General features: G+C 42.0%; 2 protein-coding genes across 4 annotated transcripts in view; both read right to left on the reverse strand.

Moving 5' to 3' along the window:
- Positions 1-15,332, reverse strand: part of asap3 (ArfGAP with SH3 domain, ankyrin repeat and PH domain 3) — a 114,636-nt gene extending 99,304 nt beyond the window's left edge. For all 3 annotated transcript variants that reach the window (XM_055158742.1, XM_055158749.1, XM_055158737.1), the window contains exon 1: positions 15,009-15,332. In XM_055158742.1, the coding sequence (XP_055014717.1) occupies positions 15,009-15,134 (126 nt within the window). In that variant the 5' untranslated portion in view covers positions 15,135-15,332. The remainder of the gene's footprint in view (positions 1-15,008) is intronic.
- Positions 15,333-18,952: 3,620 nt separating this feature from the next.
- Positions 18,953-20,049, reverse strand: part of e2f2 (E2F transcription factor 2) — a 66,467-nt gene continuing 65,370 nt past the window's right edge. Inside the window, exon 9 of the transcript XR_008632897.1 lies at positions 18,953-19,074. The gene's annotated coding sequence lies outside the window, so the exon portion shown is untranslated. The remainder of the gene's footprint in view (positions 19,075-20,049) is intronic.

Consider the following 20,049-nt stretch of genomic DNA (forward strand, 5'->3'; position numbering starts at 1 on the left):
ATGTGTTGCGGCTTTTTAATGTGTTGCGGCATTTGCGTTTGTGTTGTGGCTTTTTAATGTGTTGTGGCTTTTTAATATGTGTTGCGGCTTTTTAATGTGTTGCGGCATTTGCGTTTGTTGCGGCGTTCTTATTTGTTGCGGCGTTTGCATTAAAATTGAGTCCCGCGGTCATTTCCGTTGTGGCTTTTTTTGGTGTGTTGTGGCTTTTTGTCGTGTTGTCGCATTTGCATTTGTTTGCGTTTGTCGTGACCCCTCTCGGCTTCCGTAGGATTTAGAAAAAGGAAACAACAAAAAAACAACATGTATCGAGGTAAAAGTTTTGCCTATGTTCATAATCTAACAATTTGAGGATTTCTTTCTTTGCTTATTTTTGTTTTTAATTTAAGGTTAAATCCAGGCACATAAATGGTCTCATGAGGAGTGAGTCGTTTGTCAGAATGCGGTCGATATTCAAGCACGTGGTGTCTGTGGGTAATGAGTAACACTTTCTCCTAAAGAGGATGTTGTAAACGCAGCGTTTTGACAAAGTGAGGCCTCTGTGCTCTGTTCGCAGCTACAGATAAAGTCTGTGATTGTTTGTAAACCAGGAAGTAAAAGCCGAAAAACAGCGCTGTGAACTACAAAAAGTCACATCAGTTTGTAACACAGGAAATTCTAAATAATCCACATATAGACACTTTTACCCACATGAGGAGCCTAAAACAAACTGCAGATATGTGGAGTCGTCCTCTGTCATTGTCTCGTCTGCTCTGTAATCATCAGAGTCGTACGAGCGCGGGGGATCCCTGACTGTGTGTGGTGGATCATATTTTCATCTCTTAACCCCCTCCTCCCTCTGTTGCTCACGCTGCAGTTTAGATCCACACACATGTTCTGATGAGCTCGGGATTTATTTAACAGTTGACTTATTATTAGTAAAAGTCAAACATCGATCGGACATCAGCAACGTCAAATCCGTGTATCATTCGTTCATTCGTTTTTCAATATAAAACCAAAAACAAGAAAACGAAAAAACAACAGTTTTCTTCATTATTTGTCTCCAAAACCAAAATGAAAAAACAGATAACGATTCGTTTTTTCAGTTTTCGATTTTGTGTTTAAATGAAGAATGGAAAAAACGGATAACGGCCGTTTCCCGTTTACGTGACTCCCGTGACTGCGATGCTGAATTTTTGCACCGCGTACAGACTGAACCAGGACTGATCCAGGTCCGAGACCAGAGCAGGACCAGAGCAGGGACCAGGGCGGGACCAGGGCGGACTCCGAGCTTTGACTCCGAGCTTTGACTCCGAGCCTCCACGGGGTCCGAGCCTCAGCTTCGAGCTCCGGTCCTGCCGTGGGCTCTGAGCCTCCGGTCTGATCCCGGTCTGGTCCCGGTCTCAGTAGCGCTCTGGTCCCGGTCTGGTCCCGGACCTGGTCCATTTGAACCAAAAGCTCTTAGTTCGGTTCGTTTTCGTTGGTGTGAAAGCGTCAGTTTGGATGTTTTGCTCCACCTCAGAACCAGTCGTGGTTCTTGAGTGTGGAGGACTGGAGCAGCCCGTCCGGACCTGTAGTCCACAGAACATCTCACTTTCCCCACACAGAACCAGCGCACAGACGATGACACGGAACCGCTCGGACCACTGGTCTCGGTCTCAGTTCCGCTGTGATCCCACTCTGGTCCCGCTCTGGTATTTGACTTGTATTTGACTCGAAGGCTCTTTATTTTTCATTGACACTGGAGCCAGGATCGACAATCATTTAAAAAAACACTCGGTTCCAATTTTTTAAAAACTCCTCCAATTTGTCCTGAACACAGTGATCCCCCAAATACTAATAAACTCTAACGTCGCTTTCCGTCCACTGACGAGACTCTGACCTGACGTGTAGGTGACCTGACTGTTCAGACTGAAGTCGCATGTCAAAAGATCAGACATGTATCGGTTTCAGGAGCACATATCCAAGTGTCCTGGGTCACATTTGAAAAAAACAGATCTGTGTGGTTCAGACTGACATTAACAGATCAGATACAGGAACATAGGGCGAAAAAATCGGATTTGGGTCACTTCAGGCTGCAGACTGAACGTAGACAAAAGTTTGAAACAGAGCAAAGGATCATGATCTGTGTAGTTCCCCTCTGTTTTTTTTTAGCTCAAGCTGCACCATAACAAGGAATTTAAGCAAAGCGACTTGTAATTCGATATATTGTGACAGTCCTCGATATTATTTTCAGACTTTGGACGATACGACAGTTGTATTTCGTCCTCGGCCTCCCACACGTCTCCGCGCGTCTCCACACATCTGCATCAGAACGAGCGGCCGCCGCCCACGTCGCCATGTGTCGGCGCCCGGGCATGTGCAGATTCCACACCAGCGATGCCAAGTATGTACGACACATGTGCGAGAGGAAATGCCGACACGTTTGACACGAGGTCGGACGTTTGTTCTACAGAGTCTGAGCGGCTTCTGCGTTTTTTTTTAAAAGACTCAAACATTTATCACGAGATTTAAGTCATGTTTTTATCAGTGGCGTAGGAGCGATTTGTGACGACCCCTAAAAAAACTCATTTTTCAGTACAAACATAAAGGACTTAACCAGGACTAAACCAGGTCTAAACTAGGACTGAATCAGGACTGAACCAGGACTAAACCAGGTCTAAACTAGGACTGAATCAGGACTGAACCAGGACTAAACCAGGTCTAAACTAGGACTGAACCAGGACTACTCTTGAGAGAGCGAGAGATCCCCGAGCCCGTGAAGCAGTGTGTCCTCAAACTGCAATCGGGCAATGGCTGCAGTTTTAGTCCAGTTTTAGTCCTGATTTTGTCCTGGTTTAGTCCTGGTTTAGTCCTGTTTCAGTCCTGGTTCAGTCCAGTTTTAGTCCTGGTTCAGTCCTGGTTTTGTCCTGGTGCAGTCCTGGTTTCGTAATGTTTTAGTCCCATTTTAGTCCCGTTTTAGTCCTGTCTTAGTCCTGGCCCAGGTTTGGTTCGGTCCTGTTCAGTCCTGTTTTAGTCCTGGTTCAGTCCCATTTTAGTCCTGGTTTCGTCCTGTTTCGGTCCTGGTTTAGTCCTGTTTTAGTCCTGTTTCAATCCTGTTTCAGTCCTGGATTAATCCAGTTTTAGTCCTGGTTCAGTCCAGTTTTAGTCCTGTTTTAGTCCAGTTTTAGTCCAGGCTTAGCAGGACTAAGTAGCTCAGTCCTGGCTCAGGTCTGGTTTGGTCCTGTTCAGTCCTGGTTCAGTCCAGTTTTAGTCCAGTTTTAGACCTGTTTTAGACCTGTATCAGTCCTGGTTTAGTCCCAATCACTTTATTTCTTCTTATTGTTCTTATCTTTATTTTTTTAAAGATGCTTTTCCATTTATGGTCACACAAACTAATAATAATTTCAAAGAAGCAAAGGCGGCACAAAGTTTATGGTTCATGATCGTTCGTCTCGTTGTAGAAAGTCTTTCGTTAAAATCTCAGCTTGATTTTTCTTTTAACGGCTCAATTACACGTTTATGTACCTGGTTTATGGTTTGTTTCTCTGTAATCACGAGGCCAATCCACATGAAACTAAAAGTAGCACAAAGGTTCAGCGTCGTCTCTGCCAACAAATCAAACTTAACTGGGGTTTTTTTTTCACGGTTTCTTCAGAAAGTGGTGTCGTTATTCAGCCCCGAAGACACGAGTTTGTGGAGCGAATGCCAATCAAACGACATGATTCAGCACTGGAGGATTTCATTCAAAAACAGTGAATGTCCCGTAGACTTATGTGCAGGTCCCCCCCCCACACAAGATTTCAAAACCTTTCCATGATTTTTTTTTCATGACTTAAAGTGAATTTTCCGTGACTTTACGGCTCCTACATGTGTAGAACTGATCAGAGTTCATCAGTTTTAGGGCGAAATATGAAATGTGAACTGTTTCCACTCACCTGATGGTTTGTGGTTATAGTTTTCTGTTCTGTGTTTTTTATTTTATTTTATTTTTTTTTCCGGTTCTGTGTCTTTGTTGTTCGTGCTGATTGGGCCGTCGCAATAACTGCAAAAACAGGACTAACCCAGGACTAACCAGGACTAACCCAGGACTAACCCAGGTCTAAAACAGGACTAACCCAGATCTAAAACAGGACTAACCCGGGACTAACCCAGGACTGACCCCGGACTAACCCAGGACTAACTCAGGACTAACCCAGGTCTAAAACAGGACTAACCCGGGACTAACCCAGGACTAACCCAGGACTAACCCAGGACTGACCCAGGACTAACTCAGGACTAACTAACCCAGGACTAACCCAGGACTAACCCAGGACTAACCCAGGACTAACCCAGGACTAACCCAGGACTGACCCAGGACTAACCCAGGTCTAAAACAGGTCTAACCCAGGACTGACAAAGGTCTAACCCAGGTCTAACCCAGGTCTAACCCAGGACTAACCCAGGACTGACCCAGGTCTAAAACAGGACTAACCCAGGTCTAAAACAGGACTGACCCAGGACTGACCCAAGTCTAACCCAGGAATGACCAAGGACTGACCCAGGACTAACCCAGGACTAACCCAGGACTAACCCAGGACTGACCCAAGTCTAACCCAGGACTAACCCAGGTCTAAAACAGGACTAACCCAGGTCTAAAACAGGTCTAACCCAGGACTGACCCAGGACTAACCCATGTCTAAAACAGGTCTAACCCAGGACTGACAAAGGTCTAACCCAGGTCTAACCCAGGACTGACCCAAGTCTAACCCAGGACTGACCCAGGTCTAAAACAGGACTAACCCAGGTCTAAAACAGGACTGACCCAAGTCTAACCCAGGACTGACCAAGGACTGACCCAGGACTAACCCAAGTCTAACCCAGGACTAACCCAGGACTAACCCAGGTCTAAAACAGGACTAACCCAGGCCTAACCCAGGTCTAAAACAGGACTAACCCGGGTCTAAAACAGGTCTAACCAGGGACTAACCCAGGACTGACCCAGAACCAACCCAGGACTAACCTAGAACCAACAAACAGAATAAAAAGGTTTCCCACTACTACATGAAAAAGTATCCACCATAAACATCCTTGGATCAATAAATCCAAACAGTCTCGTCAAAGGCCTAAAGGTGCTGCAGAATCTGTGTATCATTCGTTTTTCAAAATAAAACCAAAAATAAGAAAATAAAAAACTATAATTTTCTTCATTGTCAAAATGAAAAAACAGATAATGATTTTTTTTTTCAGTTTTCGATTTTGGGTTTCGATGAAAAGTAGAAAAAAACAGATAATGACCGTTTCCCGTTTTTGAAACTTAAACCGGACTGAACCAGGACTAAACCAGGTCTGGGACCAGGACCAGACCGGGACTGAGATCGGGACTGAGACCGGGACTGAGATCGGGACTGAGACCGGGACTGAGATCGGGACCGAGAACGGGACCGAGATCGGGACCGAGACCGGGACCGGACCAGACCGGGACCAAGACCGGGATTGAGACCGGGACCATACCGGGACTGAGGGACTGAGGCCGGGACCAGACCGGGACCGAGACCGGGACTGAGAATGGGACCGAGAACGGGACCGAGACAGGGACCAGACCGGGACTGAGACCGGGATTGAGAACGGGACCAAACCAGGACCATACCGGGACTGAGACTGGGACTAGACCAAGATTAAAAACGGTTTAGTCCTGGTTTAGTCCTGTTTTAATCCTGTTTTTAGTCCTGGTTCAGTCCGTACGCGGTGCAAAAGTCCGGCATCGCAGACACGGACGTCACGTAAAACAGACGTTATCCGTTTTTTTTGTTGTTTTTTTTTTTTTGTTTTTTTCATTTTTCATTTAAACACAAAATCACAAACTGAAAAAACGAATCATTATCTGTTTTTTCATCTTGGTTTTGGAGACAAATAATGAAGAAAACAATTGTATTTTCTTGTTCTTATTTTTGGTTTTACATTGAAAAACAAATGAACAAATGACCAGTGTTGGGGAGTAACAGATTACATGTACCGGAGTAATCAGAGTACAAATGATGAGTAACTGTATTCAGTTACAGTTACTGTTTCAGTGAGTGGTAATTGGATTACAGTTACTTTGTTGAAATAAATGGATTACACAGAGGGATTTTACTGTTTTCACATTTTGGGCTAAATCTCACTTTTTTTTTTTTTTTTTGCTGTTTTGCGTAATTCCACTCATTGCTGGACACTAAACCAGGTCTAAACCAGGACTAAACCAGGTCTAAACCAGGTCTAAACCAGGACTAAACCAGGACTAAACCAGGTCTAAACCAGGACTAAACCAGGACTAAATAAACCAGGACTAAACCAGGTCTAAACCAGGTCTAAACCAGGACTAAACCAGGTCTAAAACCATGTCTAAACCAGGTCTAAACCAGGACTAAACCAGGTCTAAAACCAGGTCTAAACCAGGTCTAAACCAGGTCTAAACCAGGTCTAAAACCAGGTCTAAACCAGGTCTAAACCAGGACTAAACCAGGTCTAAACCAGGTCTAAAACCAGGACTAAACCAGGTCTAAACCAGGACTAAACCAGGTCTAAAACCAGGTCTAAACCAGGTCTAAAACCAGGACTAAACCAGGTCTAAAACCAGGTCTAAACCAGGTCTAAACCAGGACTAAACCAGGTCTAAACCAGGACTAAACCAGGTCTAAAACCAGGTCTAAACCAGGTCTAAGCCAGGCCTAAACCAAGACCAAAACCAAAACTAAACCAGGACTAAAACCAGGTCTAAACCAGGACTAAACCAGGATTTAACAGGACTAAATCCTGCTGTGTGGACGTGTTTCTTCTTCTTCTATCAATAATATTTTTAATTTGGTTCAGTAAAATCTGGACTTTTTATTTTCTTTTATCAGACAAAACTTCTTATGTGAAGATTTCCTCGTCTTTGTTTCTCTACAACAAATCAAGTAATCCAAAGTAATCAGATTACATTACTCACTTTAAATCATTTAATGGATTATGTTACAAACTACATTTTGGTGTAAGTAATCTGTAATCTGTAGGGGATTACGTTTTAAAAATCACCTTCCCGACATTGCGAACGACACATGGAATCTGCAGTCTCAGGTTCCTCCTCTACCCGGACCTTTTTTACAAAAACATTTCAAAGTAACACACAAACACACACACACACACACACACACACACACACACACACACACACACACACACACACAGACTTGTACAGGCCCCGAGCCAAACGCTGATCAAACAGTCACCACGACGGCCTTCACTCCGCCGCCGCTCAAATAAACTCTCTGAACACGAGCGCACGATACGGAAGAACAGACCTGCAGCTTTCTGATCCCCCGTTCAGGCCTCCGGGTTCTGTGGGGGGAAGCGTTTGGCCCAAGGGCACAACAGCAGCACGGAGCCACAGGCCGCGTACGATCCGCAGGGTTACGTCACGGCTTAGTCATTCGATCGGGAATCCGTTGTCAGAATCTGTCGTCATTCTGGCTCTGAGCGATGTTATATCATCCTGAACGTTTCAAAGCGAAGAGGCGGAGGCAGAGTCTGACTGAGGTGGAATTTGAAACATCAGAGTGAACGCGGCTTGTCCAGACGTTTATCCATCCATTTAATATTTAAAGGTTGTATGGAGGATTTTTTGTTTGTTTCAAATTGTCAATGAAAGTTTAAAATACCATTACAGAGACGCAGCAGCCTTGTAATTATGATGACCAAAAAAAAAAAAAAAGAATGAAAATCTATCAACTGTGGACGTGTTGAGGCCAGATAAACATCAGCCAATAGAAAACGAGGCTGCCTCATTTTCTATTGGCTGTTAGGTTGCCAATCAAACTCCCTACGTTTCTAGTGTAACTGACTCGTCGGAGCGCGGGGATTACGTGGTTTACGCAGCGGTTCTTAGAGGCTTTTTCGCTTCCTCGCATTTCGCACAAAGTTTGTCGTGACGGCGGACGAGCGGTTCACCGCAAAAGAAAGTCCGTTTTTGAGGTCGCTGAAAGAAGAAGAGAAGTGGAAAAGTAGCAAAGCCAAACTGAGGTGATTCTTGGAGATCTCGTCCAGCGATGGCGCGACCGAAGCAGACGAAGGGTCTAAAAACTGACGCGTCGGTCGCTGAATTACTTCTAGACAGGAAACTTCAACAGTAATTCTGAACGCGCACAAGGACTGTCGCTGTATTTCTCTTCCCTTAAAAAAATCCTCTATACAACCTTTAAGTAATTACAGGCCTATCCACATGAAACAGGAACTAATGTTAAGTTCAACAGAATAATGATCAGTCAGAACTTGGAACTGGAGAGATGTGGAAGTGTTTGATCAGAATCAGGGTGAGCTCTTGGGAACTTTTTGACCAAACGAAGTCCAGCGGTGTTTTAGAGTTTGGTGGAGGTCAGAGGGGCTGATGATGACACTCTACCTCACATCGTATCGTTTAATGCAGGAGTGTCAAACTTAAATTCACAGAGGCCAAAATTAAAAACAAGGACTAATAAATATTCGAGTTGTTTTGGTTGTGGATGCAGTGTTTGTTCACACTAATCCCACTAAAAACGGCTCCAGAGACAGAACGATCTGGTGCCTCCAGCTCCCAAAAATTCATCTGCGTACAGATCTGATCAGTGGTGGTACAGGATTTTGACCCAGCGGTGAGGTGACCCCGGGGTCAAAATCCTATTATGGTTTGTTGACCCCCTATAGAATATTGACCCCCCATGAAAATCTATATTTTATTAATAAACAACTTGAATTCTATAGAAAAACTCTGAATATTGATTAGTGCCGTCAAGTGATTAAAACATTTTAGAGATGAATTAATTATGATCTGTAATTAATTAATCTAATTAATCTCTTTTTTAATCTCACCTAAAAATTGCTGAGAAAAGCTTAAACTTGAGGTATTTTCATTTGAATTCATTATTACATTATTTTCATACTGTCATATTTATATAAGTATCATCATTATTACTGTTACTAATCTGCATAAATAAACTCAACTTTACAGCATATAAACATAAACACTCTAGATCAGGGGTGTCAAACTCATTTTGTTCCGGGGGTCGTGTCCAACCGACTTTGATCCCAAAGTGTCTCATGTCATATAAAATAACAATAAGTTTAAATTTTTGTGCAGAGAAACACAAATCTATTACAGAAATCTTTTTAATTGATGAACTCTTTCTTTTACAAAATATTATAATATTATGAACAACCTGAAACTTTAAGAAATACAATTTCAACACAGTGTTTTAACATGAACTTGTCTGTAAACAGGAATAAGTCCATTTTTCTTGTAAAATCCTGCACTCGGCTCCACTTTTCTCATGTTGGACATTTTTCTGATGAGGGTGTCACGGTCAACAGTCAAAACGATCGTCCTTTAAGAGCGTTTGGAAAGAGACAAGTCTTCATTTGTGCTGCTCTGGTGGGAGGGGCCACGTACAGAGACGCTGGAGACGCTGCTGTGATAAACACCACAGAAAATTAACAAGATTTTAATAGAAAATATAATTACAATATTTTAGTAGAAAGTCAGCTGAGGGCCAGATTAAAGGTCTTGGAGGGCCAGATCTGGCCCCCGGGCCTTATGTTTGACACCTGTGGTCTAGAGCCACATCAGCCCGTTTGACATTATAATGTGTTTAATGCAGATTTGTGCAAGTCTCACAGAAACTAAACTTAAAACTGCATGGCTCATTTGCATAAACTAAGATGAGAAAAGAAAAAAAAAAAAAAAAGAACGCTCTTGTGTCGCTGATGTGGTTCAGCTTCTGTTGGACTAAAGAACACGACTCAGTGGAATATCGATGTTCTTTCTGTGACAGAGGGATGTTCTGCTGAAGGTGAGTCTGTTCTGTGTTTGTGTCGTGATGTTTTCACATCAGACGTGTGCAGGTTTATCACAGATGCGGCGAGAACGAGAATGAAAATTACAACTGTTTGTGGGAGCGAGCGGAGCAGGACTGCACAGTGCGACTGTGTCCTAACAACACATAAAAACAGATTTTATAATAAGGCAACTCGCCAACAGAAACAGTAAAGTTAGAGATTAAAAATAAGATTAACGCGATTAAAAACATAACGCACTGAATATGACTGTAATTAATTACAATTAACACGATATTTTGACACCCCTAATATTAATACTATATCTGCAAATTAAAACAAATAGACATGTTTATTATAGTTATTCATGGTGTAAAGTAAGAAGTAACATTAGTTGACTATTGACAATGATCAATTATATATAAAGGAGGTCAAAATCCTATGACTATAGTAATCTGACCCCCCAGTGTGTTTATTATAGTTAGATACAAGTGGCTCACCTGCATATGTTACATTTACACAAAATACCAATTCGTTCTCCATCAAAACATTCCTTAAAATATCTTAAAAGAAAGTGAGTATGTAGTAATATATAATAAAAGTAAATGACATGAGAAATAATGATCAGATAAGTAACTACTAAAGAAAAAAAGTAAGGGGAGTCAAAATCCTATGGGGGGTCACTTTACCGTAGCGGCATGTTCACCTCGGGGTCAACATAAAATCCTATCTCACACCGGCTCTGCGTGGACGCCTGAAAACACTGATACTCTGACGTAGGAGCTCGAGTTTTGTCCGTATTGGACACGTGACTCGCTCCTTCTGATTCGCTGGGTTCGTGACATCGGTCATGTGACGCTGTTGCGGAAAACAGTTTAAACAAACCAGAGACGAACGAGAAACAGCCGAGATACAAATACTCACACAGAACAGACTCACCATCAGCAGAACATCCCTCTGTCACAGAAAGAACACTCATATTCCACTGAGTCGTGAACTTTAGTCCAACAGAAGCTGAACCGCATCAGCGCACAAGGAAAGAGCTGTTTTTTCAGAGCTTATAGTTTATGCAAATGAGTCATGTGGTTTTAAAGGTTGTATGGAGGATTTTTTTTTGTTTCAAATTGTCAGTGATAGATTATATAGATGCAGTCGCCTTGTAATTATGATGATCAAAAAAAAGAGAGTAAAAATTCATCAACTCTGGACGTGGTGGGGCTAAACATTTGCCAATAGATAACGACACTGCCTCGTTATCTGTGAGCTGACAGGCTGTCAATCAAACTCCCTACGTTTCTAGTGTAACTGACTTGTCTGCGCCGCCGTTACGTGGTTTACGTACGACTGTCACGCAGTCCACAGACGCAAGACGCACAGACGCTGTTTACTCCACCAACGCAACAGTTCTTAGAGGCTTTTTTGACCTATATCTTCCTCGCAGTTTGCACAAAGTTTGTTGCGATGGCGACAAGAATCCAGGAGCAGTTCGCCGCAAAAGAAAGTCCGTTTTTGAGGTCGCTGAAAGAAGAAGACAAGGGGAAAAGCAGCGAAGCCAAACTAAGGTGATTCTTGTAGATTCATTCCAGCGATGGAGCGACTGAAGCAGACGAAGGGTCTAAAGACTGAACCACTGGTCCACAAATTACTCCTGGACAGGAAACTTCTGCTTATTATGAAAACGTACTTTATTTCCAAGAGCGAGACAAAGGTTTTTCAGGACACGAGAGCGATATCCTATGTCTGAAAACGTAATTTTCAAGGCAAAGAAAGAGTCCGCTTGCTGCTGCGTGTTGTTGCTAGTTCATTCGCACTGAATCTCCGCGCATCTTCTCTGCTCCCCTTTCCTGCTCCTCACTTCTCCGTCTTGTCTAACCAACACTGTAGTTAGTTGTTTACAAGTCATGTGCAGTTCACCGGCTGTAAACAAACCTGTTTGTGGCGTAAAGAGGAGGAGGGAGGAGGTGTTTCTACGTAGGAGCTGTAGGGGAGGGGAGGTGGTTTCACACATGCGCAACACTTGAAAAAGGACAAACAGTCGCTGGATTTCTCGTTCCTTGGAAAATCCTCTATACAACCTTTAAGTTTCATTTCTGTAAAATGTAAACAAATGTGCTCAAAGCTGTGTGGCTAGAGAAGGATTGCGGACACAGAAATTACGTGTTTGGACACAAATCGTTTCCGATACGGTGATACAGGGATTGGTTTCAGTGTAAACGGGGTCAAAAACAAGCATTAAGTTCTATAGAATAATGATCAGTCAGAATTTGGAACTGGACAGATGTGGAATTATTTGATCAGAATCAGACTGAGCTCTTGGGGACTTTTTTGACCCAATGAGGATGAGCGGTGTGGAGAGATCGGTGGAGGTCAGAGGGGCTGACGATGACACTCGACCTCACATCGTATCGTCAAACTCAAATTCACAAAGACCAAAATTAAAAACTGGGACTAAATCGTCGGCCCAAACTAAACATTTACTGAAAAATGTCAACATCATCTTCGTGTTTTCTCTTTTTTTCGAGATCTGTAATAAAACTCTTCTTATTCAAATAAATGTTTAATTGTAGTTTTGTTTAAACATTGAATAAATAACGTCTCTTTATCTCTCCAAACTGTATCTCGGGAGAAACCAGAAGCTCTCCTCTCACTAAGGGATTTCTGAATTAAACGTGCTGAATATAGTTTATAGAATTACAGTGTTGAATAAGTAAAATGTGATTAAATAAAAGCCTGTTACCATTGTGCACGAATAAATGGATAATGGTTTATGCTTTATCGGCATCGAGTTAATATGTACGGCTTAAACATTCTCAATATCTAAGGCTTATATATACTCAGTTTTTTTGTGACGGCTGAAACTAGAAGCTCTCTGGTATTTTCGTTTTGTAAATGTCGCTCACAAGAGGAAAAAGCTCGGAGAACCTCTGCTGTGGTTTATCTGTGTGCGGCGGCAGCTCTAAAACATGTTTGATATGAACTCACGGGCCAAATATAATTACATCACGGCCCAAATTTGGCCCCCGCGCCTGACTTTGACACGTCTGGTTTAATGTTTAATGATGATACAGTATCGATATCGTGGGCTGCTGTATCGATATATCACCAAGAGTATTTTTTGGTTTAACATTTTCACTGTTTTGATGATTAAAATGTTTGTGTTTCATATGAACTTTGCACAAAAACTTTTTAACAAAGACTTTTCGTGTCACAGACATGATTTTTCAGCCTTTATTTTTTACTGGACCGTATCAAATCTCTATAAAATAGATCGTATCAAATCAAAAAGTCACTGTACTGAGGTCTGTACGTTACCAGTAACTTCTTAATGACACCCAGTCCGAGCATCCGTGTCTCTAGATTTAGAAGTTCACGGCTTCAGTCAGACAAAACACAGATTATAAATGATGAATTTCAAATAAAAAGATAATTATGATCATTTCTTCATTTAGTCACACATTTGAAATTGCCTCCACATCGAGGCTGATTCTCAAACTGTGGTACACAAACTCCTTCAGTGGTACTTGGACAGTTTGTGTGTTTGCTTGATTTTAGGTTCATTTTATCTCCATCTTTCTGTCAAAAACTACAGTGGGATGATTTAGACCTGATTTGGCCCTAGATTAGACCCAGAATAGTCCTGGTTTAGATTTGAAAAGTAAGTAAGTCCCTATTTATATCGCGCTTTTCACAGACATTTTTTGTCACAAAGACACTTTACAGATCATTATTCAGCATTAATCATTCACTCTACACCTGCTGATGGTAAAATACTGTAGTAGCCACAGCTGCCCTGCAAATCAGCACCATCGGTCCCTCCGACCACCACCATCACACACACACACCACTTTCATACTAGACAATGTGGGCGAAGTGTCTTGCCTAAGGACACAATGATTGAGTTGATTGTGTTTAACTGACCTGGACCATCAACTGTTCTGGACCTGGAGCAGGTTTTGTGTTGATGGGGAAACCGGAGGAAACTCATCCAGACACGAGGAGAAACATGCAAACTCCACACAGAAAGACCCGGGCGACACGGGGATCAAACCCAGAACCTTCTTGCTGTGAGGCATGAGTGCTAAACACAAATCCAGTACTCGAAAAGTCAAATAGTTTTTTTGTTGGTATTTTGTGTGAATGGTTTGAGAGGTTACGGGCAACTTTGAACTCATTTTCTGAACAAAGTCCCTGTAAATGTCACACATGGGTCATATTTAAAAGTTCATGGCCTCAGTCAAACAAAACACTGATCACAAATGATGAATTTCAAATAAAAAGATAATTATGATCATTTCCAGTTAGTCACACATTTGAAGTTGCCTCCACATCGAGGTTAGTAGGTCGGTGTTTCTCAAACTGAAGGACATGTACACAAACTCCTTCAGGTGGTACTGATTTTACGTTAATTTGATCCACTTTTCTGCCCACCTTTGGATAAATTCTTGTCAAAAACTACAGTGGAAATGATGAACTCCACCTCGAGACTTGATTTAGCCCTGGATTAGACCTGGAACAGTCCTGTTATAAACTTGGATTTAGATTCGAGACTAAATCTGGTCCTCGAAAAGCCAAATCTTTTCTTGTTGGTACTTTGTGTGAATGTTCTGAGAGCCTGTGGGCAACTTTGAACTGTTTTCTGATCCCAAATGTCACACTGTCTGACAAAACACTGAGCTCCTGCAGGTGGTACTTGGATATTTTGTGGGTTCTCTTGATTTTAGGTTAATTTTATCCACTTTATTAGATAAATTCTTGTCAAAAACTACAGTGGAAATGATGAACTCCACTTTTAGACCTGATTTAAACCTGGATTAGACCTGGAACAGTCCTGGTTTTGATTTGAAAACTAAACCCGGTACGCAAAAAGCCAAATCTTTTCTTGGTGATACTTTGTGCGAATGTGCAACTTTGAATCATTTTCTGCTCAAAAATTTCACCAAAATCTCTCTAAATGTCACGCACAGGTTATAAAAACAAAACTGAAACACTGCAGTTGACCCAAAACAACATAACAACCTAAGATAATCAACATGTTTTGCTGTCAGCGCTCACGAAATCCGTTTGTGTAGAGTTTTTTGCCACTTTCTTTTCGGTGCAAACGCGATTTCAGAGCAATGAAACTGCGCCAGAGGTTATTTTATTGCCGTGTCGGTGTTGTGGTCACGACTCTGGAGCGGCGCACGTCCCCAGGTAACCACCACGAGCACCGCCAGCACCGGGACAGGGACAAAGGTGCGCGCTTCTCTTACCTCCTCCACCACAGACACCGTGTTCCGACAGTCGCTCATCTTGGACTGGAAACTGGACGAGCCCGGCGAGTTTAAATCCTCGTTCGTCAGCACCACGAAGTCGGAAATACTGATCTGCTCCGGCATGTTTTTTTTAAACTCCCAAAAGTGATCAGCAAAGAGAGAAATCCGCAGCAGCTCCGCGCGTGTGTCCCATCTGAGAAAAAGACCCTCACCCCAGAGCTCGGGCCCGTGCGTAAAAACCACAATCGACGCTCGGTTTTGGGTTTGCAAAGTTGGTCCGAAGCGGTGGAAAAAAAGTTGGAAGCCGGAGCTGTGGAGAGTTGCTCGGTGAGTGTGCGCGCTTGGAGGTGCGTCGGGGCTGAGGAGGAGGAGGAGGAGGAGGAGCCCGGGGGTTTGTCACGTGGGAATGTTTGCGCTCCTTGGCACAGAGCAGCGGAAAGAGAGAAGAGGAAAGAGCGCGCTCCCCTCGCTTCTTTCTTTTCAGGTTTGAGGTGAGCGCCATGGAAACGCAAAGTCCCTTCAGCGCGCGTCGACAATGCGGAGGGGAAAAGTGTGGGAATGTTTTTTGGGGGGAATGTTTGAAAGAGGCTGGAGAGGTGCTGGAGAGGTCCGCGTGGAAACCGCATGTTCCGCCGAAGACCAAAGAGACAAAGTGGCTCGTTGTTGGGCTCCAGGTTCACGGACTCGAGTTAAAACAAGGTCTGGCACTTTAAGGAACCATTAAACCTTCATAAAACAGTGGATAAAGACCAGACTGTTGCTCCAGAAGCTCATTTGGAAACATAAACATGTTTTATAATTTAACCTCATGCCTGGACTAAAGCTGCACTTGCGCTGCTCCTGTTTTCGATAAAAATACATTTTTGTTCTGAGAGTTGCTTTTTTTTTTTTTTTTTTCTCCACTAATTTACAAATGGAGGTGAGGTGATAAAATTCAGAGAAATGTACGGAAATCTGACTGTATACAGTGTTGGGGAGTAACAGATTACATGTACCGGAGTAATCAGAGTACAAATGATGAGTAACTATTCAGTTACAGTTACTGTTTCAGTGAGTGGGAATTGGATTACAGTTACTTTGTTGAAATAAATGGATTACACAGAGGGATTTTCTTGTTTTCACATTTTGGACTAAACCAGGTCTAAACCAGGTCTAAACCAGGTCTAAACCAGGACTAAAACCAGGACTAAACCAGGTCTAAACCAGGACTAAACCAGGACTAAATCCAGGTCTAAACCAGGACTAAACCAGGTCTAAACCAGGACTAAACCAGGACTAAAACAGGTCTAAACCAGGACTAAACCAAGACTAAACCAGGATTAAACCAGGACTAAACAGGTCTAAACCAGGACTAAACCAGGACTAAAACAGGTCTAAACCAGGACTAAACCAAGACTAAACCAGGACTAAACCAGGTCTAAACCAGGACTAAAACAGGTCTAAACCAGGATTAAACCAGGACTAAACCAGGTCTAAACCAGGACTTAAAAAGGTCTAAACCAGGACTAAACCAGGTCTAAAACAGGACTAAACCAGGTCTAAACCAGGACTAAACCAGGTCTAAACCAGGACTAAACCAGGTCTAAACCAGGACTAAACCAGGTCTAAACCAGGACTAAACCAAGACTAAACCAGGTCTAATTTGAAGAGAACAAACGTAAATTTTCAGGATGTAGTTGGTTCATTCATGTAGTTTTTAAAAACATGACAATATCAAGTAATCCAAAGTATTCAGATTACATTACTCACTTTTAGTAATTTAATGGATTATGTTACAAACTACATTTTGGTGTGTGTAATCTGTAATCTGTAGGGGATTACATTTTAAAAGTCACCTTCTCAACACTGATTGTATATTATGAATGTCGTCTTAGTCTGTTTGTCTTTTGTTCTGTTTTGATTTGGTTTTTCTTTCTCTTCTGTAAATGACAGTTTTTTTTAAGGCAGCTTCACTTTTTCATCGCTGAGTCAGAACATAAACTCTTCCCAGTCTGAGCAGCTCATCAAAACAATGAGATTTTCTGCTTTTTATAAAGAAATACAATTCATATTATGTAGAATTGAGTTAAACATTTAGGCCTGAACCTCCACAATATTTTCTGTTTCTCATGTGGCCCCATGGAAAAAAGAATTGCTCAAGAGTAACGTTACTTCAAAATAATATTACTCAAGTTGAAGTACAGTGATCCAAGTGTGTAAAATCCCTCAGTCGTCCAGGTAGAGTCCACGGCAAAACTGAATTTTTCATTTGCAGAAGTCCAACAAGAGTAAAAAGTAAAGGTAAAATGGTACAAAAATCACAGTTCAGTTCGTACGTCGGTTTTGACTTCATGGTTTGGTTCATTTTCGGTTCAGTTTGGGAACAAAATGTAAAACCATTTGCTTGTTGTTTATTTGTGTTTTTATTAAAATTTGTTTGAACATTATACAAACTGGAAAATAAAATAAATGCAAAGATCTGCTTGATAAAACTAAATAAAAGTCCAATAAAATATTCTCAAGTAGGCAACAAATGTTTGAAATACGAACAGTTCCAGCATGAACTTTTACTCAATCTTAAGATTTCTGGCCAGAAAAAACAACTTGTTCACACTGTCTGCAGGAAGAGCAGATCTGGGGTCAGAGGCTGAAAATAAACAGTAAATTGTCACATTTTTCTACAGCACTTTTCCACCTTCAAGACTCAAAGCTTTACAACAAGGAACCACACACACATTCTTGGTGGATCCAGTGCTGCTTTATATATATTTATATATATTTATATATATTTATATATATTTGACTCACGTTGCTCTTGTTTTAGTTTTGGTTTCTGCCAGGTTCAGTCCAGGTTTAGTTCTGGTTTAGTCCAGGTTTAGTTCTGGGTTTAGTTCTGGGTTTAGTTCTGGGTTTAGTTCTGGGTTTAGTTCTGGGTTTAGTCCAGGTTTAGTCCAGGTTTAGTTCTGGGTTTAGTTCTGGGTTTAGTTCTGGGTTTAGTCCAGGTTTAGTCCAGGTTTAGTTCTGGGTTTAGTTCTGGGTTTAGTTCTGGGTTTTCCAGGTTTAGTCCAGGTTTAGTCCAGGTTTAGTTCTGGGTTTAGTCCAGGTTTAGTCCAGGTTTAGTTCTGGGTTTAGTCCAGGTTTAGTCCAGGTTTAGTTCTGGGTTTAGTCCAGGTTTAGTCCAGGTTTAGTTCTGGGTTTAGTCCAGGTTTAGTCCAGGTTTAGTCCAGGTTTAGTTCTGGGTTTAGTTCTGGGTTTAGTCCAGGTTTAGTCCAGGTTTAGTTTTTCTAGGGTTTAGTTCTGGGTTTAGTTCTGGGTTTAGTCCAGGTTTAGTTCTGGTTTAGTCCAGGTTTAGTTCTGGGTTTAGGTTCTGGGTTTAGTCCAGGTTTAGTCCAGGTTTTAGTTCTGGGTTTTAGTTCTGGGTTTAGTTCTGGGTTTAGTCCAGGTTTAGTCCAGGTTTAGTCCAGGTTTAGTCCAGGTTTAGTTCAGGTTTAGTTCGGGTTTAGTCCAGGTTTAGTCCAGGTTTAGTCCAGGTTTAGTTCTGGGTTTAGTTCTGGGTTTAGTCCAGGTTTAGTCCAGGTTTAGTCCAGGTTTAGTCCAGGTTTTAGTCCAGGTTTAGTTCTGGGTTTAGTCCAGGTTTAGTCCAGGTTTAGTTCTGGGTTTAGTCCAGGTTTTAGTCCAGGTTTAGTCCAGGTTTAGTTCTGGGTTGAGTCACACCCTGGACGATGGGAAGACGAGCGTCGCTTCAGGTTCTGGACGAGCCGCGCCTCATCACTCGTCTGCAGCCGAGCGCCTCAGCCTCCGTCCATCATCCGCCTGCAGACTCCACTCCCCTGTGACTCCTGGAGGTGTGGAGTGAAGCGGAGGTGGACCTGCACTCGCTCTTGATCCTCCACACCTGCAGTTTGAGCGTAAAACCACACATTTGTTTACATTTGAATGAGCCGTTTTAAATGATCACCGTGCCGTTTTTTTTTTTGTGGTTTGCAAATGACACGTCGTGAGACCTGCGAAGCGGCGAGGTTCACGTCCTGAGAGTGAATCACGATCTGGTGCAGTCCACGGGGAGGGGGGACATGTACACGCGCTGGAAAAGAAAAAGAAAAAAGCGAGCATGATGAAACCCTTCAGAGATTCTTCTGCTCTTATTCAGTTTCAGGTCATTTACGACTGGACTGTCCAAAAACTTTTGACTGAAGGCCACAGGTTCACGATAAATGTAAAATCATTTAAACGTCTTTTTCACTGAGTCTAGTAACGTTTAAGCAAAAGGGCAAAGTCAAGTAGAAGTAAACAACAAGACCAAAAATTCAAGTTAATTCATCTGATATAAAAAGTATTGAACAGATACATATGTACTCGAGTTTATCAAACTGTTCACCTTTTTTCTGGACCATTTTTGGTTCTAAAGTTCCATCCGTTTTAAACAGACCATGAATGAAACATGGAACAAAAATTATTTCCCAAATTTCAAAGACCTGAAAATCATGTAAATAAATGTTTGTATTTCATCATATCTTGTGTTATTGTGCAATTAAAACTGCACATAGGCTTAGGGAATGTGCAGTAATGAATAGAATACAAGAACGCAGAGGTCCTGCCTGTTAAGAATAATTTAAAGGTCCTGTTGGTGCATCACTCGAGTCAGACTTGGTCTCATATTTACTTTGTTCTATGGTTTTTGTTTATGTGCTGCTTTGTGTTGTGTCGTCCTGTTTTTTAATAAAGCTGTGACCCCCCGTCCCAAGACAAATTTCTCCCATGGGAGAAAATAAAGGATTATCTTCTCTTATTCCATCTTTGAACTGTTGATGAAGGGGCAAAAAAAAAAATTTAAATGATAAAAATTTGCTTAGAAGGACTGACATATTTTATAGAAATAGTTTTCTTTCATTTTGAAGTAATATTAAAGTTTTCAGAAGAAAAAAGCGACAAATGATGTAAAATCCTGCACCTTCTACTTGTTTGTACAATTTTCCCTCTGTTACTTTTCCCTCCGTTACCATGAACTTTCTTCTCTCATGAGTCAAAAAGTCAGAGGTTTTTCAACCTAATCTTGTAC

This window comes from Boleophthalmus pectinirostris, unplaced genomic scaffold, assembly GCF_026225935.1.
Source record: "Boleophthalmus pectinirostris isolate CB_2022bp ecotype Guang Dong unplaced genomic scaffold, ASM2622593v1 HiC_scaffold_10, whole genome shotgun sequence".
Lineage (NCBI taxonomy): Eukaryota > Metazoa > Chordata > Actinopteri > Gobiiformes > Gobiidae > Boleophthalmus > Boleophthalmus pectinirostris.